This window comes from Colius striatus, chromosome 1, assembly GCF_028858725.1.
Source record: "Colius striatus isolate bColStr4 chromosome 1, bColStr4.1.hap1, whole genome shotgun sequence".
In the NCBI taxonomy this organism is placed as follows: domain Eukaryota; kingdom Metazoa; phylum Chordata; class Aves; order Coliiformes; family Coliidae; genus Colius; species Colius striatus.
The window spans coordinates 135,993,605-136,020,319 of NC_084759.1; the positions used below are offsets into that span (position 1 = coordinate 135,993,605).

General features: G+C 39.4%; 1 protein-coding gene across 2 annotated transcripts in view; it reads right to left on the reverse strand.

Annotated features, from left to right (window-relative positions):
* The window catches only part of ST8SIA1 (ST8 alpha-N-acetyl-neuraminide alpha-2,8-sialyltransferase 1), a 127,668-nt gene that overhangs the window by 45,379 nt on the left and 55,574 nt on the right, over positions 1-26,715 (reverse strand). Inside the window, exons 3-4 of one of the 2 annotated variants that reach the window (XM_061988839.1) lie at positions 12,742-12,851; positions 5,705-5,797 (exon numbers count right to left, since the gene is read on the reverse strand). In XM_061988839.1, the coding sequence (XP_061844823.1) occupies positions 5,705-5,797; positions 12,742-12,851 (203 nt within the window). The remainder of the gene's footprint in view (positions 1-5,704; positions 5,798-12,741; positions 12,852-26,715) is intronic. The other variant, XM_061988840.1, reaches the window with a different exon arrangement.

Here is a 26,715-nt window from a genome sequence, read left to right on the forward strand (position 1 = left end):
AACAGCCCAGTGCCAGTGACTTCACAAACACATAATATCCACATTCCAAAGAGTAACTCTTTGCATTTCTTAGTGAAAAATCTTATACCATTAGTAGAAAATCATCACTATCTATTTAAGCATTTTTATGTTCACATGCAAGCTACTAACTAGTCTCTCTCCACAGCTGTATGCAAGTGTTCAGAAGTAGACTAATCACTGTAAATGACATAGTTTGGGTTGAAAGAGACCTTTAAGGTTCATCTAGTTCCAACCCTTCTACCATGGGCAGGGACACCCCCATCCAACCTGGCCTTGAACACTTCCAGGGATGGAGCATCCACAGCCTCTTTGGGCAGCCTATTCCAGTGCCTCACCATCCTCACAATGACAAACTTCTTCCTAATATTCAGTCTAAATCTATCCTCTTTTAGTTTGAAGCCTTCACCCCTGTCACTACATGCCCTTGTTGATTTTTCCCCAGAGTCTAAGAACAGCTGTGAGCACATCACAGGCCTCTCTACTGCACTGCCTCTTTCCTAGCTACTCATGGAAAGAAAATAAAAACCGGGACAAATACAGAATAATCTTCTGCCTACAAAGTGGTTCCCTATGGATAAGACCAAGTTAACCAGGGTGGTAGGGGAATGAACTGGAAACACTAAACTTTTTTCAGTTCCTCAACAGTATTGGGAGGTAGAAGGTGGGAGAGGTTGCAGTGGCCCCAGGAATAGCTTTATACAATGTAAGTTTTGAATACAAAGTGGTAAAAAGACTTTTACATAGGCTCGAAGGACTGTGACTTCCAATATTAATTGGAGATGTCCATGAAATAGTTTAGAAAAAAAAAAAGAACCAAACAACTGAGGCAGTCATCATGAGTCCTCTCAGTCAGTCAGGGAAATTTCTATTGTAACATGTCTACTGTCAGTACTCCTGTATTATATGAAGCAAAGTTAAGGTAGGAAATTCCTCATTAGTTTTCAAACGCAAATGAGAACTGCGCACAATACTTTACAAAATAAAACTGGACTACTTGCATAGTCACATTTTCTGCTGGAAACTGGGTGGGAACTTCATCTTTCAAGTCTTGCAAAAAGCAACATTTAGAAGATATCTCTAAAGTCAGTGTACTCCCATCCTGACTCTCTCATCCTAAGGTTGCAAGTCTCAGTTGTTGAGACACACGGCAGTGGCAAGGCTCAGTTTTCACAACTGAGCAGCTAATAGGAGAAAGCAAGGGGTTCCCAGAGCAGGGAAAGCAGAGGAGCAGCGAGAAGACCCCACCGGGAGCCAGCAGCTCTCAGGAGGGGGTGGTCCTGCTGGGAGCCAAGGCAACTGAGGGGGTGGGATCTAAACAGTCCCCAGGGAGTGTAAGTGATCAGGAGCATGGCACAGCAGTATGTGTAGGCAGGGCAAGGAGGGAGAAACGTGCTACCCAAACAAAGAGCCAAAACAAGTTCTCTGGTCTCAAGCTGACAAGATGGTGAGCACTTGCCTGCAAGATAAAGCCCTGGCTCACAAAGAGAATGCCTTGCAGAAGATCTACGCATCCACCCAGACGAACCTGGTTAGCAAGGATGCTTCAGTGCAGGCAGATTGCAGTGGGTGTTTAGGTATACCTCCTGCTAAGGTAAGTATGTGTGGTAGGTGCCATCAAGACCAAGAGCTGCAGCATCAGGTAAAAGAGCTGCAAGAAACCATTAGTAGACTCCAAAGTATTAGAAAAGCAGAGCCAGAGATAGGCAGATGATTCCAAAAACAGGCACCATCCACCACTAAAAATAAAATGCCTTGACCCTGGTGACACAAAAAAGCGAGGCTCTGCTTTGCAACCCTCCCTCCAGTGTTCCAGTCAAAAACAAATTTGAAGCATTAACAATGGAGGACATAGATGAGCAAGGTCCCAGTGGGTAAACCTCAACAACCAGTCTACCACCAGCTGTTCCAGTGGCAACAGACAGCAGGCACCATGAAAAGAAATTATGTGTGATCATCGTGGGTGACTCACTGCTAAAAGGCAATGAGATTGGACAAGCAGTGCTGCCTGCTGGAAGCCGAGATCCGTGATGTGGCTGAGAGTGCCACGTCTCATCAGGGACATGGGCTACTATCCTCTGCTCCTCTTCCATGTGGGTATGAATGATGTAATGGGTCATGACATTACCACAATCAAGGAGGATTATAAAACTTTGGGGAAGCAAGTGAGGAGTAGGGGATCCCAAGTTATCTTCTCACCCATCCTGCCCACCAGAGGAAAGGGGGCAGTCAGTAATAGAAAAATAATGCAAGTTAACTCCTCGCTTAGAGGTTCATACCAATCAGAAAGTTTCAGGTTTTATGATAATGGAATCTTCTTCAATGACTGCAATCTGACAGGGCAGGATGGAATACATCTGTCTCACAAGGGCACTGGTATCTTTGGAAATAGAATGGCCAACTTCATTAAGAGGGCTTTAAATTGAAGGACTTGGGAGGTGGAATGGTAAAGTATGTGCCATCCTGTCTAAAAAAGAAACAGGCCAGAGAAGCAAATGAAATGATGAGTGCTCCTCAGTCCTGCATCAAGATGAGAAGTTGAAGGCTGACCACCCTGAGGGAGTGTCAAATGAGGGAGGATCCTCTTGCATCCATCCAGGGACACCTGTCTGCTCAAGTAAGCCCCTGCATTGCCTGTACACCAATGCACACAGCCTGGGGAATAAGCAGGAGGAACTGGAGATGTGGGTGTGGATGCAGGGCCATGACCTCATTGCAATTACAGAGACATAGTGGGACCGCTCCCATGACTGGAGCACAGTCAGGGACAAGAAGGGTGCCCAGGTGATAGAGGATGAAGAGAAGGCGGAACCACTGAATGTCTTCTTTGCCACAGTCTTCAGGGCCAAGGCTAGCCTTCAGGAAGCCCAGTCCCTGAAGGATGAAGTTAGAGACCTGTTGGGCAAGCTTAACATCCATAAATCTATGTGACATGACAGGATGCACCCACAAGTGCTGAGGGAACTCACTGATGTTATTTTAAGGGAAAATTTCTTTACTGTTCAAGTGAGGGAGCCCTGGCACAGGCTGCCCAGAGAGGGTGTGGAGTCTCCTTCTCTCGAGGTTTTCAAAACCCGCCTGGACACGTTCCTGTGTGACCTGATCAAGGTGAAGCTGCTTTATCAGTGGGTTGGACTGAATGATCTTTAGAGGTACCTTCCAACCCCTACTATTCTGTTATTTTGTGATATGGTGGTAGCCCAACTCTGCAATAATTACTGCCAATGACTTAGTTTTCTAAGGGCAATATTTCTGGTTTTGGAACAACACAGAAAATTGTCCCCACATCCCTAGTATGAAAGCTTTGCCCTATCCAACAGATCTCATTATAAATTATCTGCTAAGGCTAAATCTCTAGAAGCCGTGAATGGTGTTGCAGGACCAACTCAATAAATCTGCCATAACACACTTGAGAGATAATTGAGATGTCAAGCCTCATCAATATCAACCTACTTGAAGTAAGGAGGAGAGGGGAAGAATGACAATGAATAATACTATTATGTGAAGCTAGTTAACTTATAACTTAGAAACAGATACGTATCAGTCACTAATCTGAATGTCCTTGAATTTCATAGAAGTCTGGACTTATAAGCAGCCTTAATTTCTTAAAAAGCTTTTCTCCACAGAAATTACTTGTTGGTAGAGTAGTAATCTTTTTTCTTTTTTTTTAAATTTTCCTATTCAAACAGTGAATTTTGAGAGCGTGCAAGAAACATTAGTAAAATATTTTTTACAAAAAAATCTCTTCCTGAACAAGTAGAGGAAGCAAAGTGTCAGATCTCTCAACAGTTCCAAGCCTCATAGGAGGTTTCTGCCAATTTTCAGAGCTATGAATTTGTTCTCTGTGTCATTCTCAGTTATTGGTTGTATATCTCCCCCTTATCAATACACATCCCACATTACTTTGTCATCAAAGGTCTTGCGTTGCAGTTATCATACACTTACTCTGAACACTGACATGAACATAATCCTGTTTCCTGATGCCCTTCTATTCCATTCTCCCTTTCTCTTTTCCCATTTTCCTCCCCCTCCATTCCTCCTTGTGACATCCTCCTCTTACAAAATAGCATCTCACACTCTCCATCTGCTTCTTCAACCATCTGCTAACTCCTTTTCTTTCCTCTAGCTGTATAACTCTCTAGTGTAGCTCCATTGTATCACTATAGCATCACTGAAACTCTTTTTCCTTCCCCTTTTCAGTCCAAAAATACTAAATACAGCAAGCTTTCTACTCTAGGCCTTGCTGGAGGGCACGGTACAAAATAAATATCCATGAATTTAATAATTCCCTGCCTTGGCAACTGTAAAATCCTTTGTAAGCTTCACGTTTCACACTGCTCTTCTTCATTTTATCCAAACTATTTTTTTTTCCTTGATGGGATGTTCTGGCCATTTCATCCCACTTCTTAAATCAACTTCATTAGCCATCTACATCCCATAGGATTTTCAGATTCCTCATGTTCCCTGAGCAGCTCCCTCTTCTTGTCTGGCACCTGCCGCCACCCTCTGCCAATTCTGCCTGATTTGGTTTGATCTCATCCCATAAGCATTTCTGTTCCTTCTCCTCTTCAGATGTTGTCTGCCTGGAATCAGCTCTTGAAACTGATTACTACTCCATTTCTCTCTTCCTCGCCCTCTCTTTTCTACTCTGTCAAAGACTGTCATCTTTTCCACAGACAAAAGTTGAGCACCCTTCAATTCCCAATAGAAAGGAAAAATATTACATTTAAATACTGTCAAATATCTATTTCCAAGTCTATGCCTTTCTTCTGAAACACCTGGCTTTCTACTGTTCATTTTATTTCCCTGTTTTGCTTCCTTTCACCATCATTCACCTCCTATTACCTGCATTATATATTTCTTTATATCTAATAATTTCCTATTCATCCCCTTGGAAAAGGCTTATGCCTTTTCTCCGTGTTTTTCCATGAACATGGCAGGTTACTACCAAATCTTATTCTGCCTGAAAATAGTCTACCTCATGCCGAGTGCTAAACAAATAACATTGCAATTAACATTCAGGAAGGCAAAATCAGAGAGATGACGTTGACTTCTCCCACACACCCCCTTTCCCCCTCTCATTAGCTACTGACATTTGGAACATTTCAACCAGCTCTAATAAACAAGAAAAAATTGTCCCAGTTTAATAAGAAAGCAAGGCTTGTATGATCACAACCTGCCAATCAGTTCTATCCTAACTAGTTTTGTCCCCATAAGTCAGTATCAAATAAATAATACTATGACAGTAAAGTCCAAAAGGTTATCAGTGGTGAAGCAAAGAGAAACTCAAATTAGCGTCTTAACTATGAGATGCAGCAGCCAGTTGGCCTCTCCAGCAGAGTAGCCTGGACCACTCATGAGTGCATGCCTGGCTTGGGAGCAGACAAAGTACTTCTGGCATATGCCCAGAAGATGTTATTGGAGTATGAAGGGTAGTAAGGCAGAAGAAATAACTCTGTATAAGCCAGCCCTTCTTAGTTTCCCTGCTTCCAGAGAAAGGATCAGGGGTTTATTCTTGAATTATTTCACCTAACACCAAACCATTGCCTATTGCATCTTTTCATATGCTTTCTCAAGATCAGAAGATTGTTAAGAACATAACTCTTATGCACTGATGTCTATAACACAACTGAATCATTTTTCTTTTTGATTCTCCAGACGAGAGAAGGAATGATAAGCTCTCTACCTTTTCTGAATGATACTGGGATTTGCAGTCACCAGCTGGGTTTTCAATCCAACGTCCTTGCTGTATTCACTGGATAGAGGAGGAAGGTTGCATCTGTGCACAGAAAGAAAGTCAAGATTTTCAATTACATTCAGGACTGACAGGTTTCAACCTCAGTCTTTTTTAATCTGCCAAGACTGCAGGTGTTGGGGTTTTTTAAGGAAGAAAAAAAAAATCCAATAAGCTGTCAGAAAATTTAAAAGCACTGTATAACTATTAGACCAAGTTACAAACATTCCCTACTGTACTACACCTGGAAGCACAAGAGGACATTTTTGTAACATTGTGGGGAAATGTAGAAATACAATCTTTTGTGGAGATCATCTCATGTAACTACTACGCAAAAACAAAACCATGGAATTTCTGAGGCTGAAAGGCTGTGAAGAAGCCATTATTAAAAGAGGCCATTATTAAAAGCAGTCAACTTTTTTTCCAAAACTCTTTGAAGTTACATTTTTCATTGTGTCCTGTCTTGTTTACCAGTATTAGGATCCAGACTGTTCCCACTCTGTGGTACTACAAGCATTACACATCTTGCAAACAATGGATGGCTGGCATTTTTAATATTACACTACAGGCTATCTTCAGTATAAAGAATTTACCAAGAAAATACAGAGAAAAATTTAAAGTGGCTATTTAAATATATTGTCCTGGTAGACAGGGTGATAACACAACAAAAAGAAAGCAACTGAGTAAATTTACTTTGGAAAGCAGACAGCTAAGACTCAAAAAAATAAGGGAGAAACTTTCAATGACCAGTTCTAAATGCTCCATAGTAAAAACATAAAAGAAAGAAGGTGCAGTAGATAAGACAAAAATACATTCAAATAGTCTCTAAGCCTATGCACTGCTCCACAAATTACAGCCAGAAGAAATTTACTCAACACATGGAAGTTACACCCAAAATCAGTGTCAAAACATTTTTAATTTCAAATTTCTCCAACTTTTAGGATCAAAGATATGAACAATATTTTTAAGGCTTAAAAGGCAAAAATTAAACCAGTATTCTCAGCATCAAGTAGAATTAGGAATTTTTTAGTTTTTTATGTTGTTGGGTTTTGGAGGTTTGTTGGGAGTTTTTTTTAAAAAAAAACAAAAAAAGACTAGGCTCTACAAGAACCAAATCGGCCCTCTAAATTGAAGTTCAGCCATCAAATCAAGACATCCTCACTTGCATGTGCTGGTTTCATGGTTTTTCTGCATCACACTGGAGAGGCTCAACACCAGAAGTGAGTATACAAGGCAAGGAAAGGCAAGGGACACAGTCAGGCATCAGCTCCTGCCTCTTCCTGCTCCCACCAAGAGTGCACGCTGAGCAAACACTGACACTAATGAAGGGGGTCATGCAACTCCTGGTTGCTTTAAGCTCTGCAGACAATCATCCCTGCAGAAGACAAAGCCTCAGCACTGGAAAGGGGCAAACAGGAGCACAGAGAGGGGTTGATTCATGTTCATGAGTTGTCCTCTTGGCACGAGGGAAACACGAGTTCCTTTGCTGCACGTCTTACATGGGTGAAAAGCTACATTATTTTTCTGACTGTCTTTTCCATTAAACTCTCTGTAGCACTCTACTTCTGCATATGTCCTCCAGGCAGTTGGCATGAGTCATGAAGCCCTTGTGTTCGAGTTGCTTATTCAATATTTTTTGTCTTAATAATTCAGAGGCCCATGTCCTACACTAGTGAGAGGCAGGAGCTGAGGAAGTGAGCTATGGTTCTAGCTTTTTACAGCAGTTTCCAGAGGTTACTGCAGAAACTGTTGGAATGTTGCATTTTACAGGTTGCCATATGCTTCCACCACACTGGGAAAACCGGTCTCATCACAAGGAAAGCCTTTGTACACACAGCAGTGGCTGCCTCCATTAGCCTTTTCACTGACCTCTGCAGTGCTTTGCAAATGGATTTGGGTGCTTGAGACAGCAGAGTGCAGCAAAAGAAGCTACACAAACTCCATGTTGCACCTCCATGTGTTACGGTTTTGTGCAATGTCAGTGCCCAGAGAGGGCATTACCATGCACAGGGTATACTGCATATCTGCAACTTTTGGTAATGCAAAACATCCCACATTCCTAAAAAAAAAAAAAACCCAACCCATAGTGATATATCTGTAAGTTTTTGCCTACAAATACCAGCTCCCCAAATCATATCCCCATATCATATCCTTAAAATTCACATCATCAGGAAAGGTCAGGAAGGACAGTAAAGTCCCACCTATGTGAAAAGATTTATTTAACCACATTCACCAAGAAAAATAAAATTTCCAGTATATTTCCGCCTTTTCATGACTATATTTCTTAAGATGTGCACAATGTACTGAGATCTCAGTTAGGAAAGAGCTTCTAGTTTGGTCTACCACAAATGAAGAGAAGGTAGACAATTTATAAAGAAACCAGTAAAGAGGAATCAAAATAAGATATTTCAAAAAATGCAATTGAGAAGAAAAAAACCAAACCAAACAAAACCAAAAAACAATCAAACAAAAAAACCCCATCCTAGAAGCATCCTAGAACAGGAAGTTTAATTGTGAAAAAGTTCTCAATTAAAAATTGAGAAAGGCCTACACAAAATAAAATTAAATCATTAGTAACATAAATAAAGGCAGCAATGGGTTGCTTCCTGTACCTGCACTGGGTAGGATACAAATTAATCAGATTAATACTGTTTGGAAAGGTCCTTCTCAGTAGCAATTTTCAATGGCAGGTGAAACAAATATTTGTGAAGCAAGATATATAGGTGATTTGCCTCAGAGCAGAGATGGCATAAATGACCTCTGGCAGATTACAATTTAATATTATCGGATTTGAATAAACACAAATTCATAGGGTAAGCTTTTAAGGAACCATTTTTGGCTGAAGTTCATTTAAAAGCACTATGAAGGATCAAGATCTCTCCCTAGTTTTTATCCCCTTAGCATCTCAATAATGAAATTTCTTTCATAAGCCAGTCCCAGAAGCATTATTTAAACACATCTAATTCCTTTCATCAGTAAGTCTCATTCCTACCTTGTTCTGCCTGAAATATTAAGAAATCACCTGAGTTCCAGAGGGAACTCAGTAAGAAATCAGTTGGATGATAGAAATTTCTCGGTCTTTCAGGTTATTTTCTTGAGCAAGTCAGCAGAGTGACAAGTGTGGTGCAGGTGAAGAACACAGGAAGAAACAAAAGACTCATCGTAAGAAACTTCTTTTTAATTAGCTTACTCCTGTACTTAGAAGTACGTGATTATGCAGGAAAGGAGAAAGTACCAGGACAGCATTTTAGGATAGCATTTTTGACATGAGCCCAACTGGAAGAGTGGAAAATATTAATCTGCTATATAGAAGACCAATATGACTTAGATACAGCCTTTAAATGGGGAAAAAAACACCATCAACAGGCACATAGTATATGCCTTTTTCACATCTGAGATCTACGAACTCAATAGGTAGAAAGAGCTGCAAGGGTAAAATGAGAGGGATCCTTCAACCCTCACCAGGCAGAACTCTTTTGGGTTTGATCCAAACAGAAGGCACATGTGCTGAAGGTGCAGAGAATCCAGGCAACTTGACCTGAGTCAGACCCACTTCTTGCACTCAGACAATTAGGCACCTCCATGATCACTTTTTAAGAAGCAGAAGCCAGAAGAATAGGGTTCTTCCTGTTCTTCCTTCTTTTCCATCTAGTGGTGGTTGAAAGACTTGAAGGAGAGAGAAGAGACCAAGGAACAAGAGGAGGAGATGTGCTGGAGCAGAGACTCCCCTGCATCCTGTGGTGACATGGCAGGCTGCTCCCTTGTCACCTGTGGAGAGGCGTGGTGAAGCTGAGAGTGACTGTGCCTGGAGGAGGTGATGAATTTGTGAGAGGGCAGCACTGCAGCAGAAGGTGCCTGAAATGCTGCTGCTGCTGCTGCTGCTGCTGCTGCTGCTGCTGCTGCTGCTGCTGCTGCTGCTGCAGAGGAGTCCCATAGAGGAGGAGTTTGTGAGCAGAAGCTGTGGATGTTGGGAAGGGCTCATGCTGGAGAGGTTTGTTAAGGATTGTTATCACATTGGAGGGACCCTGCGTTGGAGCAGGGGAAGAACGTGAGGACTCATCCTCCTCTGAGAAGACAGAAGCGGCAGAGACCATCTGTGAGGGGCTGACCACATCTTCCATTCCCTGCCCCTTGTGCCACTGAGGGAGAGACATTGGGAGCAGTGAGCTGAGTCTGGCAAGAAGGGAGTTGGGGGGGAAGCAGATCTTAAAATGTTGGTTGTAATTTTCTCATCATCCTGCTCTGTTTTTGCTTTCTGTCTGTTCTGTTTCTAGTAGGTAGTAGAATAAACTTTTCTTACTTTCCTAAGTCGAGTAGTGGAGTCTCTTTTGCCTGGAACCATAATTGGCAGTGAGTCCTCCCTGTCCTTGGTTATCTTTTTTTGTCCCATCTCACTGGGGCCTCTGCCATCCTAAGAAGGGTGGGGGTAGATGGGGGGCAGTGAGCAAGAGACTGCGTGGTGCTTTGTGGCCAGACAGGCCTAAACGAGACCATGTGGCTATCCAGCTATTTGAGAATATTATATATGCACAGATATAAAACACTGCGGTCTAATATGAATTTAATATGTAGATGCAAACATTAATTTTTGTGGCACCTTGGCCAAGGTCAAGACAATAACTGCATACAACAGCTGAAAGCTATGTTTCTTTGAGCTTATCTACAACCTCTAAAATGGTATGATATTTAATCTCTTCAGCTCCACCTGGACTAGTATGGCTAGATGATATGGTACAGCGTGACTAAAAGATAACAGCTTGGCCTGCCCAAATAGGAACTAGTCAACTTGAAACAGGGACAAGTTACTTCTAGTTTTGGAATCAAGCCACCAGCAAACAGCTCTGAGAACTCCCTGGAAGCCCCTGCTATTTTACAGAGAAAAGCCCTCTCTCTGAGAGACATACAAACCACAGTAGAGCCATAGAAAGTGGCTGGGTGAAAGAGAGAATTACAAGATGTAGATATATTTCTTCAAAACCCAATGACAAGAAAATGTGTCTCTTCCATCAAAATACAAATAAAAACATTGCTTAGGGTTTAGTACCCAACACTTCTCTCTTAAAATAAGGATTAGTAGCTGAGGAGGAGGCAAATCAATATTTTTTCTTAGAAATAAGGATTACAAACTTGAAAACCGGTCATGTATCAAAAGAAGAGCCTATTATAACCAAATCACTTAAAACATGTAGACCATATACCATGTGCCTTTTTCATTGCAGATTCAATGTGCTATGCCTTAGAGGCTGAAACCTATTGCTTTTTTAATCTCTATGTTGGAACAACCGTGTTTGTAGAAGATGCTCATCAATGAGATGAGTTTAAACTTATTAATTAATCTTGGTGATAACAATATATCAGAAGATGGCTGCAGTCAGATGACAGAGCTTATGGAAATAAAGTGAAATAAAAAAACACATGAATGGAAGAAAGAACAAGGGCAAATCCTGGCATGACATTTCACACCGTGGAAGCACTTGAAAGATATTACACAAATTTCTTCTAAAAAATGAAATATATTGTGCAAGTGTCTATTGTGCTCTTTCTCAGCTCTCAGATTACAGATAGGCTGCTAACCCAAAACAACTGAAACATTTTCCATAAACATGGCTGCACATTAGTAATTCAATAAAATGCAGCCTGCAGGCAGCTACTGGGATTTTTCCTGGATTTTCCCTCTCACTTATTTCCAATTCAAAATAAGTTTTGCACAGATAATGGTTACTTCATCCTTTCTGGAGAGAAAAGGAATTTTCCAAGCACACTACAATTAACTGCTGCTTTTAAAGAAAGCTTCTTTTGTTTTTGTAACTGATTGTTCCTACAGCATTTCAATTTCCTACTGCATATAGATAATATTACCACAGCATGTATCCTGCAGTTTCTTATACTTAGTCTGTGGAACACCCAAGGAGTTTTGCAGTAATGGCAATCAGCAAACTGCCTCTCTCCCCCTGTACCTTACATCTTCTCTTCAGTGAATGCTCTAAGTATACGTTTCCTTTTGCCTTTAGCTTGTTCTATTCTTTTTTTTTAACATTGAAGACACTTTCGGCCTTTGGGATGCAAACCAAGAATTATGATAATACTGTTTAGTTTGCAGCAAATTTGTATGGCTTTATAAGAAGCCATCAGGATCTAATAAGGAGACTTACTAAAGTGGATGTTCATTATGCATCCCTCTCAAAACCCCAAAAAACTCAATTTCTCATCTCTTTGGGAACATTCCTCCAGTCCCTCTCACACAATGTTTTTCTTGTTCGTGTTTAACAGGAAGGAACTAATATCTGTCTTTCTTGCTTAAAGAATGCAGAACTAGAAAGTGCCAAATTCAATCACGAAAGCAGTAGCTGGTTCAACATCCTTCCTGACAAGTTCTTATAACTTCAGAAAGGCTGGAGGGAAAAGAAATGCGAGGAATCCAAAAAAACTCTGCATACAGGAAAGAGGTTTGGCCTTTCCTCAGACAGTCAGACAGAAATCAGTCTTGAAGGAAACAAACCACAGGAAATTGTTCCTGGGAGCGCTGAGAGAGAAAGCTTGCTCCAACTTACTTCTTAAGCCTTGTCTCATAAGTCAGTACCTACTCATCCTGGATTCAATGGGTTGCATATGACAACATTTAGAGCTGCAGAGGACAGAGCATATTGCAGGAAAAACTCTGCCTAGGACTGCATAATTAAAGAGAAAAGCAGCTCTTCAGCCCTTCTCTGTGATGCTGCACAATCTGTCACAACCTTAACACGTCCATCTCCAGATTGCCCCCACACTACACACCTACTCGGAGAAGCCAGTCAAAACTCTTTTTTTGCCTGTCCTCACACTTTTACCCAAATCCTTTGTGCAAAGCATCCTGCAAAGGGGTGGGGGTGGGATGGGGTAGAGGGAAGAAGGCAAATTATAATTGCTTAATCTCAACTGAATAGCTTTGAAAAATCCAAGAGTTAGCAGGGGGAAGGGGAGACAATGTGTCATTGAGGTTTCTGTCTTACCGCATGACAAAATCTGCTTGATCTATTTGTTTGCCGCAGCTGCTCTTTTTCAGGATCCCACCGTTTCCCACCACGGAGCATTTCTTCAGTGGCAGCTGGAAGGGAGTAGCCTAGCAACACAAAACAAGGACTAGTTTTACAGAGGAGAACACACACATCTTTGTAGCAGCTGCTCCTGGAGAACCCAGGGAGCTGGCAAGGCTCTAAAGTGATAGAAAAAAAGGGAGAATTAGGAGCTAGGAAAAAAAAAAAAAAAAAAAAAGACAGAAATTAGCTGGTACGAAGATGTAGGATAGTTGTTATCCCCATTCCCCAAAGCAGGACACAACAAATGTGATACAGAAGACAATAATACCTCTACAAAACCAAAGCTGCCTAAAGTTCTGACACAGATACTGACCAAGAGAGGCATTCAGGTCAGAATGAGCTTTCTAAGGCTCATTTTCTGATCTAGGTGGACCTGCTTTAGCAAGGGGTGTTGGACTAGATTTTTAGAGGTCCCTTCCAACCCTCATCATTCTGTGATTCTGTGGTTCTAGGCAAGTTGCATGGACACAGGGGAAATAAGACAACAAGGATCAAAATAAATTTTAAAAAGGGAAAAAAACCCCATAAAAGTGACAATCCTGAGGTAATATCCAAAACACAGCTCTGGGGAAGAAGGGAAGAAAGGAACAGGGAACGAGTTGATGACAGAAAGGCACTGGGAATCAGGAGTCACACTCACTGCCTCCAAATTTTGCTGGGATGAGTCACTCTGAAGCCTTAGCAGAGATATTTAGGGCTTGACAGCAGCTCCTTAAACACTCAACTGCCCAGACACTGCATAAATTAAAATTAGAAAGGGACTGTTCTAACTAACAAGCTCTTGTAGCTGCTTAGAAGGGCATAAAAGTGCACGGTCAAATTGCCATGCTATCTTATTCATCAAACAGTAACAAATTTGATCTATATAGTCTACTTCATTCCAGGGAATTTCAGAACTATGGGTGAGACATCTTCCTGTCAACCCCAAGTCATTCACCTTTGGTGAGGTCAGGACACTCATTTAAACAGCACACAGTGCATCAATGCAGTCCAGTTTTTTTTTTATTTCTTTTTTTTAATAGTGAAAATATGTGAAATGAAAGCAGCAGGATTTAGTTAAAGAATGGAATGTGTCTACAATACAAGAGTTAATATTCTCCTCCTGCAAAAAATTGTGCAGGGCTTTTTTTATTTATCAGACCTGCCAAAACCTGACTTTGCAGTAGACACAGAAGTTACTGCACAGGCCTCTGAGAATGCAAATGATGCAGCACTGCAAAAAAATTCACCTCCCTGGGAGGACATGGTAGAATGGCGTCAGCACTTGTCCTCACATGTACAGAGCAACATCTAAGATTGCATCATGTATTCATCAGGCATTGCAATGCTGTACCTGGCCCAGAAAACAGACTCTGTGTTATAGCACAAGCTCTGTATTTCTTAGTACTTACTTTTACTGTCTTATTTCTTTTGTTCCATAGATTTATTTGCTTTATCTTCTTTTCTCAGCAAAATAGATTCCATTCAGCTAATATGAAGCCACAACCTGCTTCCTTATGAAAAACATCAAAGCTTTTTGCTCATCCCATCTCTGGATTAAGATATACTAAAGCAGAAAAATAAATTTTAGTTTCCCGAGGCCCAACCACCATTAGGAACCCAGCGATAGCACAGCAGAGCAGTACTAAGTATGCAGCTGCATTCTTGTCCTGCATCTGCCTTCTCATTTTTTAATTTACACAGATATTGAACTAGGAGTATATCTTGATATTCAAAGGACATCTCTAAGGTGACCCTGACCAAATGACAGCTCTCATGCTCAGTGAAGGGGGGCAGGGTGGGGAGGATGGGAACCACAGGAAATGTAGGAGAGAGATCTTTTCTAAATAACAGTCCTTTTCTAATTCAAGATATTTCAAAGCTCCTTCCAAGTCAGCTAGCTTTACAAAGGCAAGGCTGTGACAAATCAGAGACAAAAGCAGCAGCCATTAACTCTTTCTCTTTAAGAGTTGTGGACACTGTCATATAAATTCTGCAGCTTTAGTACATGTTGAGTGGCTTTAGACTACCAAAATAAACATTTAGGGGTTACTAAATCCTTCAAAATTCTTTGAGTTGCAAAGAATCTTTGATATTGCTTGAGATGACTTCAAGGGAGTCTTATATCTTGTTATGCTTAATTATGATACTATTAGTTGCCATTTGCACACATTTGTTTCCAAAAGCATGTGAAACTCTTGTCCTTCAGACAGTTCAAGAAACAAAAGATTAAGGCTGCCAGGACAACTTGAGGGAGCCAGAGGAAAGTAGAACGGGCAGATTGTGGTTCTCCCTCTGCCCTAATCTGCAAAGAAATCCATTCTTTCTGTGGACATAGGAGGAAAAGCAGACTGAACACAGTTCTCTTTGAAAAGCCACCATGCCCACAAGAGCTCACAGAATCTTTTGCTTCCCCCAGTAAAATACTGAAAATTCAAGACATGGCACAGACATCGGAGAGTCTACTTAAAATGTTCAACCAATGCATCTTCCAGAAGACCATACTTATAGACTGTTTACAGACATTATGCAAAAGATCTGGTTCCAGTACTGTAACAGAGAGGCTGGGAGTAAAGGTCTAAGTGTCCCTACTGCTTGGTAAGTTTTCAGCTGTTTTCAGGTTAATGAAGAGCAGTTGCTTAGGATGACCTGGGGGAAACCTGTATTTGTGATCTTACACATGACTTTTCTTCAAACGCTTAAGTCGCAGATCTGTATTACTGCTGAGACTGCAGGGGCATTTCAAGAGCTCTGCCTGACATTTTATACAATTCATACAAGTCTTAAAACTGAAGCATTGCCCATAAGTGACTATGAAACATGGCTCCTTTTTCTCTTTACAAAAGGCATTTCTATGATTCTATGATTTCTCTTTTCCCTTTTTCAAAAGAACAGGCTCCTGGGCCTTGAATTTGTTAGGAAATCACTATCCTGTAATCTAGCTGTAGCAGCATACTCAATCCACTGCGGAACGTTAGTGCAATAGCACACTTGCTTCCTCTCCACATCCAAAGGATGCTCATGAGACAGAGAGCACAGATAAAGGTACTTTGAGTTTCCTCGAAGCTAAAATGCTGCGGGTTTCATTCTGTGACTTCCCATAATTATTCATCTTATTCCTTTGGCTTTCCAAAACAGGAGGTGCAAACAGATTAAGCAAAATTGCAATAAAATTAATCACAAGCTAGTTCCAGCCCTAACATGTAGTAGAATTACTCAGTTTGTTACTAGTTTTCCGCATCACTACTGGGCTTTCAAGATGTTTTCCTGCATCCTCTAGCTTCTCCTACTGCTCGCCTGTCAGGGTTTGCACTATGGATTTAAGGTTAATTTAGTATTTCATTATCAAAACCTGACGGTCTCCAGTAATGATTTGTTTCCTCATGCTGAGTGATCTTATGCTATCTTCATGGTGTAGGTAATCTTCCTTCAGATTTTTCTAATGTTTTTCTGAGATTGAAATGTTAGAAGAATGCTACAACTTGCTCCATAATTAAACCAGTTCTACTTTTTTAAAAAAGAGACTTGGGCATTACTTTCACTGACACAATTTCCAATCAAGAGTGTTATCTTTTTAAGATGATGGTACTATTTGGAGATAATACTATATAGTAAACACAAGCTTGCTTTTAGGTTTCTATTATCAGCAAAAATATGTTTCACAGGACTTAGAAAAACCTTCTCATGCTTTCCTTCTTTACCTCCCACAGTGTAACTCTTTGCTAGGTAAATTATCAGTCCATAGTTAACAGCATATAAGTTCTCACAGGGACCCAGCTGTCATTTATGCTAAATGCTCACAAAAAGCTCAGATTTGTTTCTCCTTAGAATTAGCTTTGGACTGTAAAGTTGTAACAAAAGCATTTCTGTTAATATTAGCTTCCTGAAATTCTCTTATTTTCATTGTCAACACAGTTGTTATTTTCTTCATAAAATTTTAATGACTAGATGGAGTCTTGTGGGTGGATTAGAAAAAAAGAGTGCATTAGTTCATCTACTGTAACAGAAAAATGCAAAGATAAATTATCAACTTGTCCCTATTTTTAAGCAATCTTTACCACAGAATTTGAAAATACTATTAACTACAAACACTTTGCATATTGGAAATAAGCAGGATTAATTCCCTTTAAAAGTAAGTTTCAAATAACTTTGAAAGGGATTTTCTAAGGTGGTTTTTAAAGGTCTCTCTAAACAAAACCAAAGACAGAAAGGCAGCATCATTTTCTTTTCAATGGTTTAAAACAATGAAACTCCACTGATCATCAGTGAAGATGTTCCAGTTCATATTCACATAAACGAAAGAAGAACCTGTACATCTCCCTGTGAATTGAATGACAAATAAGCACACAAAACAATAGATTAAAGACTCACAATTGAATATGGGATTAATTTAACAAAGCATCTATCCAGCAATTCACCGATTAGTTTCATCATTCATCTAAGTAGGAATAAATCATTATCATCAGTTAAAAGGACATTACACATTGCTAGCAAAATAGAATTTATTTTAGATAATGCTACTCTAATTCACTTTGATTTCATTGTTAGGCTCTTAATGCATTAATTTTTGCCCATTCCTTGCCAAAGGCTTAAATCTGCAACCAAGTTCTTACCAGGAAAACAGGTAAAATTACAGTATTCAGCATCTGATTTAATGCTGAAGATGTCAAAAAAATGAAATGGGTTTTAAAATCAACATTCTGAATTTTCAAGAGATGCTGTGATTTTACTGTCCCTTTTGAGAAGGCAGCATCCTGATGAGAAGAGTGTTGCTCTACTGGTATTCCTAAGGAGCCAGCAAAATCCCATGAATTAATGAGAAGCCAAATTCATCTCTTGATAAAACATTTTCTTGCACCTTTGCATAATGATGTAGCTGACTTTCAAGGATAGCTCTCTGTGTGTCATTCACAGGCAATATGGCCTTGTTTTTTTACAGTCAGACATGGCAGAGTGGCAAATACTTCTTCATTGTTTACAAATCATTTTTGGTCTGATGGGCCTTTTGTTCCTTCCACAGAGCCATCCAGACATGATAGTCAGTCAGTGGCAGGGATGGCATATTCTCTATAGGGAAATGTGGAGGGGTGGTCATGGTTCCCTGCATTTCACTCCTCTCCACCAAACTCTGCAAAAAGCTGCTCTGACCCAGGTAAAGGAGCCCAAAGCAAGGAGTAATTATTGATGGCAAGGTAATGAACATCACAGAGGTCAGGAGGAGCTGCTCCTCCTGAAAGAGAGGGGGCTTTACAGCCTACCTTTTACACCAAAGGGAGACAATCAACATTCTTCTTTTTATCCTTTAGAAGTAATTCTAAAAGTTCTCAAGGAAACAACTGTTTTCATCACATAAATGCTTAGGGTTAGGGTTTGGTGGCTTTTTTTTTTTAGTGAAAACTGAAAACTTTGAAAAATCAAAGATGGAATTTTTTTTCCAAGATTTGCTCTAAAATGGGTGCACTGTTACCTAAAAGGTCTTGCATGTAATACTTCATAACTTCAGACATTTTCTATCATGTATGTATTAAAAGGTCTGTGAGTGTTGGAAAGGGAAAAATCTTTTCCACATCACAAATCTTGAGCAAATCTTGTGGGCTGAAAGATTCGTGAATTTTAACCTATTAAGAGACATCACTGATAATTTACTAGTAGAAATACTGAATGTCATATAATTCCTAAATTGTTTTGTGTTCATGCAAAGCTTTACTACAAAAATACATTAGTGAAACAGTTGAAAGCTATATTTGACTTGTGCAAAATGTCAGAATTGTATGTTCCACTGAGACTTGTTAAACGTGTGTTAGCTGTAACTTACACAAAATTCTCAGTATTCCACTAATATGTGAAATCATGTGTGAAATGTTAAGCAAGAAGCAAGCCAAAAGCCTTTCCTCTGTGGTAACACTGTCACAAAGCTGACAAACAGGTATAACCGTGCTTGCAGTCATTTTGTGAACAGATCAGAAAGGAGCCCCTGCCAGAGTGATCCCACATATGTAGCACACTGCCTCTTTGTGTGTGCTAATTATGAGTATCAATAAATAAGCTCATCATGGTTTTTCAAATTCTGGACTCAGCTACTACTAAACACCAATATTTGATTACACAGCAATTATTACAGGAAGAAACCATGACAGTGATCAACTACGGAAACCCCTCTAGGAGAAGAGAAAGAGATCATAAAATGAACCACTAGCTATCATCTTGGGTTTCTTTTTTTTTTTTTTTAATAGTTTCCTTGCTCCACAGAAGCACTGCCAGCTAACAAATTTTGAAAGCTGAAGCTCAGTCCTTGCACAAAAGAGAAGTGATCAAGGTGGGGCAAGCTTTTCTGTAAGTACTATGCAAGCATGTCTCAGTCTGACAGTAGTGCCTTTATCAAGAGCTGAAGTGGAATCAACCATTCTGATCTAAGTGAACATGCTTCTGCAGAGGGGTTGGACTAGATGATCTCCAAAGGTCCCTTCCAACCCCTACCATTCTATGATTCTATGATTCAAGCTGATGTAAACTTTATATCCTTTACAAATATGTACTTCAGGCAGTATTGTTTTTCATAAGATAAATTAATTATTTATACAGGGACATGGGACTGCAAAAGACCACTTAATAGACTGAACATATTGGTCTGCAGCTGCAGGAAACCCTCTTATATCCATAAGAATACATGGGATATTAACAGCAGAGCAATCACACACAAAAGAGAGAATGCTTTACAACATACCTGCATAGTCACAAAAAGCACAGAGTATTAGTCATTATCTGGCAGTCAAACTTTTACTTCAAGCTGACTTTAAGTAGTAACTTCAAAACAGTGTGTTCTTGAATAGCTATCCTCTCAGTGTGAATTAAAAAGAAAATTTCAGATTGCTACTTTGGCATTTAACTCAATGCAATCAGCCTTCACACAGCTAGCATTAAAAAATATTTAAAATCACATTTGGAGATTGTAGTGGTTTATTTTAGAAAACAGACTATTGATGGTAATTCTAAACAGAATTTTAAACAATGAACTCTCTGGGAACATGAAGAGAATTCTCCTTTATCAGACAAAGAGACATTAATGGGTTGGAAATTACAAAGTTCCAGATTTCTGGATCCAAACTTTATGACTTGCAATGCACTAGGACGCCAAAACTTTGGATCAAAAATGATATATTGTTTCCTTAATAATTGAAAAAAGGAACTCAGCCTCTTGGGAGTGGAGAGGGTGGCTCAAATTCTGGAAGATGATATAGCTTCCAACATTTCCAAACTTGGAAGGCCCCATGGACTTGAGCTTCCTTCCAAATAGCTACATTGAACTATCTCATAGAGCAACTCAGTTTCATATAAACCATATAAAATGAAAAAAATAATTTACATGTTCCTTGAGAAATAGGTTGACCAGATTTTGTAAATATCTGCTTCCACTGTCTTGCCTAACAACCTTCTCATACGCTTGAATAACTCATTTAGGCTTTTTAAACCTGTGTGATAAAAAGGTTTAAAAAAGGTTTAAAAAAGGATTACTAAGTCAAATTGCTAAACTCTGCCAACAGACACAGAAACACTCAGTAAATCTTTTCTTTTATCTGCCCACCTGACATTATCAGATGCCATGAGGAGCTTGGAGGAAAACACCAGCCATTGCGTGGAATTCTCAGCCCTGCTCTGCCTTGCTAGCACCTCTGGAGGTAGGTACACAACACTCCCCACATTTAGATTTCAACTGACTCAGACTTAAAACGTTCACACTGTGCAGCATTTAAACACCAGGCAGCAACACACTGCCCAGTTCACTGGTACTTGATGGAAGAAAGACATACAGACACAACAGGTATTCCAGTGGTTATTTAATATTGCACTGTGTTGAAAGTTTAGCAGTAACCTCTTTTCTTTCACATGCTGCTTTTGACTAGTTTGCCCATCTTTCCACTTTTTCTCTGTTTGTCCAAGTCTGAGCAGCAGGGGAAAAGCTAAGCATATCAAACTTTATACACCAGGGTTGCATTGATACAATGCTTTACGCGGAAGTTAAAAAAAAGTGCATTAAAACATTTTTGAGTTCTGACTATATGTTTCATGGAAACATGAGTAAGCACAAATCATCATTTCAGCGAGAAGAACTAATTTTTTAATGTCATGCATATCTATCTAACAACAAGAGTAGTTATTTTATGAGAGTTCAATGAGTTCTTCTGCAGGCTTGGAAAAATGCAGTGTAAACTTTTTAATTAAAACTCCTGCATTGCAGAGTACAATTTCCTAGGTGAAGAAGTTACAGTATATAGGCACACATTTTAACTTTATGTACAAAAGATTTGTTAAATAACTATTATAGTCCAGTTAGAGAAACGTAGACAGAAAACAAATAATGACTATGTCAAAGACCTCCAACTCTGATCGTACTTTCTCACTCAGTGATTTCAGAATGGAAGAAGAGTAGAAAGTTGAAACCAGAACAGAATAGGGAAAATTGCAAGGTATCTGTTTCCTCATGTCTGGTGTTGGAATAAGTAGGCAATGTACTTTCATGTTGAATTCTCTTGTGAGAGCATGGGACAACACACAGTCAGTAAAGACAGGAAAAGGTTTGGAAATTTTGAAAGACCAACTGTTGTTCTGTTGGGGTACTACTCACTTCCCCAGCTTTATAAAAGATTTCTGAAAACAGTTCACATATGTGCAAAGTTATTGCAGGGACCAATCCTCAATCACATAGCTCCTAAGTGTTCTAAGATCAATCCCAACCCAGCAAAACTGATGCAAGATGAATGTTTCTACAATTGCATGAGCAGAATACAAATACTTGTGAAATGCAATAATAGGTTGCATTGAACGTGGGTGAGGGTAGGAGAGATAACACGCAGGAGGACTCTGAAGGAGATGCCAGAAGATCCATCTGCGTGTATGAGACTGATTTATTAAAAAGCTCATCCAGCTATAGAAACACAAAGTTCTGTAAAATCTTATTAGTAGCACATAGCATATGCAATAAATAAGGTCAGTTTCAGATCATAAAAATTCTACTTGTATAAAAGACAATAACACTTAAACAAAAGAATGATGCTCTCAATTCCTGAGGGCCTCGCTGATCCCATTATTCTGAATAAGGAGCTGCAGCATAGGAAATCAATTGACTTTTACAGGTACCAAGATACGGTTATCATGTGATACATTCTGAAGTTTAAAGCTTTGGCTTTTATTTTTTTAAGTCATCTTAAAAGCAATAAGCTTCCATTTGGCTAGGGTATGAAACAATGAGCTTCTACAACCAAAAGACTCACTAATGAAAAAAAGGTTTCTTGCCTTTGCTTTACCCCTAAACAGTTCAGATGAATCAATGACAATGACGTCTATTGAGAACCACTAGTTAAAAAGACATCAAAGACAACTAGTAAGGATTGATCTCTCTAGGAAATTTGCAATTAGAGTTTGCATGGAGTTTAAACACTGAAATTGGTTTCTGACATCATGGAAGCACTGCTGACTTTCCTTAATACTTGCAGATAGAATTCTTTCTCCTCTATAAATGAGAACAATCTCTTAAGATAACTTCACACAGATAAAAAGGAAATACCTAACTATTTTAAAATTAATTTTAGGCTTTGAAAATTCCAAAATTTACAATATAGAGGCAGATTTATTTACTGATCTTTCTTATGGTAAAAGCGAAATAATTCCCTCTGATTCCAATTTGTTAAATGTAGAGAAACAACAAAGGGAATCATGACAGAGAAAGGCTAGCTAGGAAACATTTTAGGGGCTCTGGTGTTTCTACATGTTTAGAACAGTTTATGAATAGTGTTTGGATGAAAAAGCCTTATGATATTGGTCTACCCAGAAGCATAAAAAAAAATTCAACATGCAATATCATCTTACAAATACAGTGGGTTCATTCAAATGCACTACAGAATTAGATGAAACAATGTGAGTGATAAGTGAGCAATCACTTTTTTCCCACTCCCATATCACACACAGTCTAATTAAATATATAAAATAGACTAAGAAATAAGAAACAGTTTGAGGAGTCAATAAATATACCCAGCTCCAAAGAGCCACTATATCTGGGTCAGATCAGGAGACTGCATCAATTTGTATCTCACATCCTTAGCCTGTCTTTCATCCACAAACCTAGATGACATGTGAGTTGGCTCATGTAACTAACAACACAAGAAAAGCTGACCTCTAAGAGCTGAAAAGCAAAAGATAGTATGCAAAGAAAACAATAGCAAGAGTAGTGAGGTACTGAAACAGGTTGCCCACAGAGACTGTGGATGCCTTATCACCAGTAGTGTTCAAAGTCAGGTGAGATGGTGCTTTGAGCAAGCTGGTCTAGTGGAAATTGTTCCTGCTTATGGCAGGAGTCTTGGAATTAGATGACCTTTAAGGTCTCTTCCAACTCAAACTATTCTATGATTCAATGACTGCATGTAAAGCAAGGTATATAGGTCTTAATTTAGAGTACTATCTTTCATTGGGGCAATCTTTCTGCAGAACTGTTTAGCACATGTTTAAAAGGGCTTGCTGAAAAGTAAAAAATGTGGCTAGCAGCAAATTAGGATTTACATACAATGAGTGACTATCAAACAGTTTAATAATGAACGTTTAGCAAACAACAAAGCAATCTGAGGAAGCAGTAACCTGTAATATCATGTCTAAAGGTTATGACAGCAGAAGTTTAGATGTCCAGGAAGACATAGGAGAAAAACTTATACAATGACAGAGTCAATGAAGCTTCCATAAGCTGTTTTAGTTTTTCCAGTAATGAATGCAAAACTCCTTAAAATATATTTTCACACAGAGGTATAAGAGTAATTAATGAATTCGTTTTTATAACTTATCATAAACTAATTTGGATAAACAAGAATAATTTCTGTATCAATAATAAAACACTTAGTTATATAAGATTTCAATGGGGGAAAGTGTCATTTCACTATAGAAGGATGCAGGTTCCCCAAAAACACAAACAGAAATTGTAATTTGTCACAAGCCTACACAAAAGCTTGTTTGAGGCTAGCTCAAACTAGAGAGCACAGCAAAACCAGGAGGCTCAGCTTCAGGGATCAAATCTAACCTAAGGCTGAAGTCTCGGTAGTGCAGTTTACAAATCAGAATGTAAGTTTACATATCATTCCAGTTAAATTGTGCAGACTGAGGCAACCACAATCCTACTGCAAGGCAACACACAGACAAATTTCACATTAATTTCACAGAAAGGCGCTCCTGTTCCCCAATTTGATGCTTCCTTTGGTTCTAGCATCACATAATTCAGGCAATCTAATCCATCTTCCCGCTCCAGGTGGAGTGACCCGTGAAAACTGGTCAATATATGGTGTTTCTTATGTGGTTCAGTGTCTCTCTGCCAGTCAGACAGTCAGGTTTTGACTTTATCCTGCTGGACTGTTTCGCTGGCCCCGGTCCCGGCTGCCGCCCGTGCCCGCAGGTCAGAACCCTGGCCAGCTCCGGGCCGTGGTTCCCCGTCTCCGCCGCGCCGCCCCAGCCTGCAAACCCGTCCGAATCATCACAGAATCGTTTAGAATGGAAAAGACTTCTAGCGTTATCGAGTCAAACTATAAGCTGCCCCTAAGCGACACATCTACACGTCCTTTAAATATATCTCGATGCCCTTGGCATTCCCTTGCAAGCGTCAACTCCAGGTGAGCTCTGGCTTCCTTAATGCAAATACAATGTTTTTAACCTCCACCCTTGTAAGAGAGACTCTGCTCCAGTCTCCTGTGTCCTGTTTTCCTGCATATTGAAAGCAAAAATGAGGCATGCTGTCCTAGCAGTGTCTCTAGCAGAGGCCATAACATGATGCCTCAAAGTGAAAAATGCCTTGGATCCCACTCAAAACTCTAGGATTTTATAGGGGTTTTTTTCTCCAAGAAATGAAAAAATGGATAATGCTGCTAGTGCTTAGTTAAACCCCTTCACAGCATTCTGTAAATAACCCTGGCTTGTCACAAATTCCAGTCATCATAAAGGTTCAAAGTCCTTTTTCAAAACTGGACAATCTCTCTGCAGTAGTGAATTTCAGAGGCTGATTCTATGTGATACAATCAGGATGTTTTAGTTGCTGGTTCAAGCAGTATCCAAAATTATTTCCATTTACATGATGGAAAGTTGTAGCCTTCGGGCCCAGTTTTCAATTGAAGAATTACAATAACAACAAACTGTGTGCCTCTATGTGACAGCACTTAATACTTTTTCACACCTTGATTATCCTGTTGCTCTGAGCAAACAGAAGCCTGATGGGCCATTTTTGGCACATCTTGTTCATGTCATTCACATTCTGCTTTCCATGCCATTTGGTCAGGAAAAAAAATACTCCCTTAGAGGTAAAAAAAGTATGTGTTGTCCTCCGTTAGAATTTGCAATGTGGAGAAGATAATGTTAAAAGTTTTAATAAACTGCCACTCTCTTCTGATGAATGAACAAAACAGCACAGAAATCAGAGTAGCCACTAAGACATCACATAATTTTTTTTTCAGATATAGCCAGACCCAATAAAATTTTTTTCAGTTTTCCATTAAACTAAAATTAACTTAATTTTTCACTAAAAGCTATTCCCAAACCAAAATCAAACCCAAGGCAAATTAATGAATTTCAAGATGACTCATTCAACAGGAAACTATTAACACAACAAGAATGCACTAGATTGATGCTAAGCACCAGTAAGTTACTTTGTTTTTGCAGCCTGCTTCACACCCTTCCAAACCATAGGCTGGAAAAAGAAGTTTCCTAACAGCAAATATTTGAGCTTTGTAATTTGGAAGAGGACCGCAATGAAAGAGCAAGGCACTTTTCGTTTATCAGTAGAGAACATCTGAGTCTGCAACAGGGATAGCATGTTGAAGCCTCATGTTGAAACCACTCTCAGTAATTGCCAGTATATAGCAATAACATTCAAACACGACAGATGACCATGGCTTCCACACAGAATTTTTAAACATATATCCTTGCCAGACTTGTTTCTCTGGCTAAGAAAACTACCCCACTCTGTCCCATATACTTAGCCTACTGCTTTAGATTTCATCCTGTTACATAGATAGAAGTCATACAAGAACTGCCATGATCTTCCACCCTTTGAAAACTGATTTGCTGATTTTGATACTCGCAAAACTTAATCTTCTAACTTTTCCTTTAGCTTTCTTTATTCACATGAGAAATCTCATGGAAGAAGACAGCACAGGCTGATTGTTGGCTTTTGATAAGACACATAACTGTGTCCTATAATGTCATCTTCCCACAGTGTCTTCAAGTTTATTTTTAGAGCTCTGTCTGACAGTCAATTAAAGAGAATCATTCAAGTGGTGTTGCTATCCACTCATGTCTAAATAGTCTTTAAAGGGCAGACTTAAAAAAAAAGATTGCAAAATTACACTGTGAATGTTGTGTATTATATTGCTTCTCAATTGTATCCAGCTAAAAATTGTCACACAAAATAAAAAAGTTGCTTTTTTTCCCTAGGGATGTATATAATGTCTCAAAATATGACCTGTGATTAGAAAATCAGATTAGGTCATTTTCTCTTTTTGTTCTTTTACCATCACTAGTAAAGTTTCTGCATTGGTGGACCACTTAGTTCATTTTTGTGCTTGTCTTCTGACAACGCCATTCATGATTACCTGAAAACAAAAGACTATTAGATCATTCCACTGTAACAACCAAGTTAACAATACTGTACTTTTTTTTCCCCAGTAAATAAGAATATAATGACTTCAGAATATGCAGAGAACAAGTAGATTAAATAGATTCTTTTTAACAGCCTCCCTCTTCTACTCCTAATTAGATTTTCATGCCTCTCAACATAAATTTGTTCTCTTCTCCAGGAACAAGTGTGACTCTGCCATAGCCGAATTTTTCTCATCTTTTTTTTACTCCTTTCTGTGGCCTAGTATATGTAAAACACTCATAATAAAG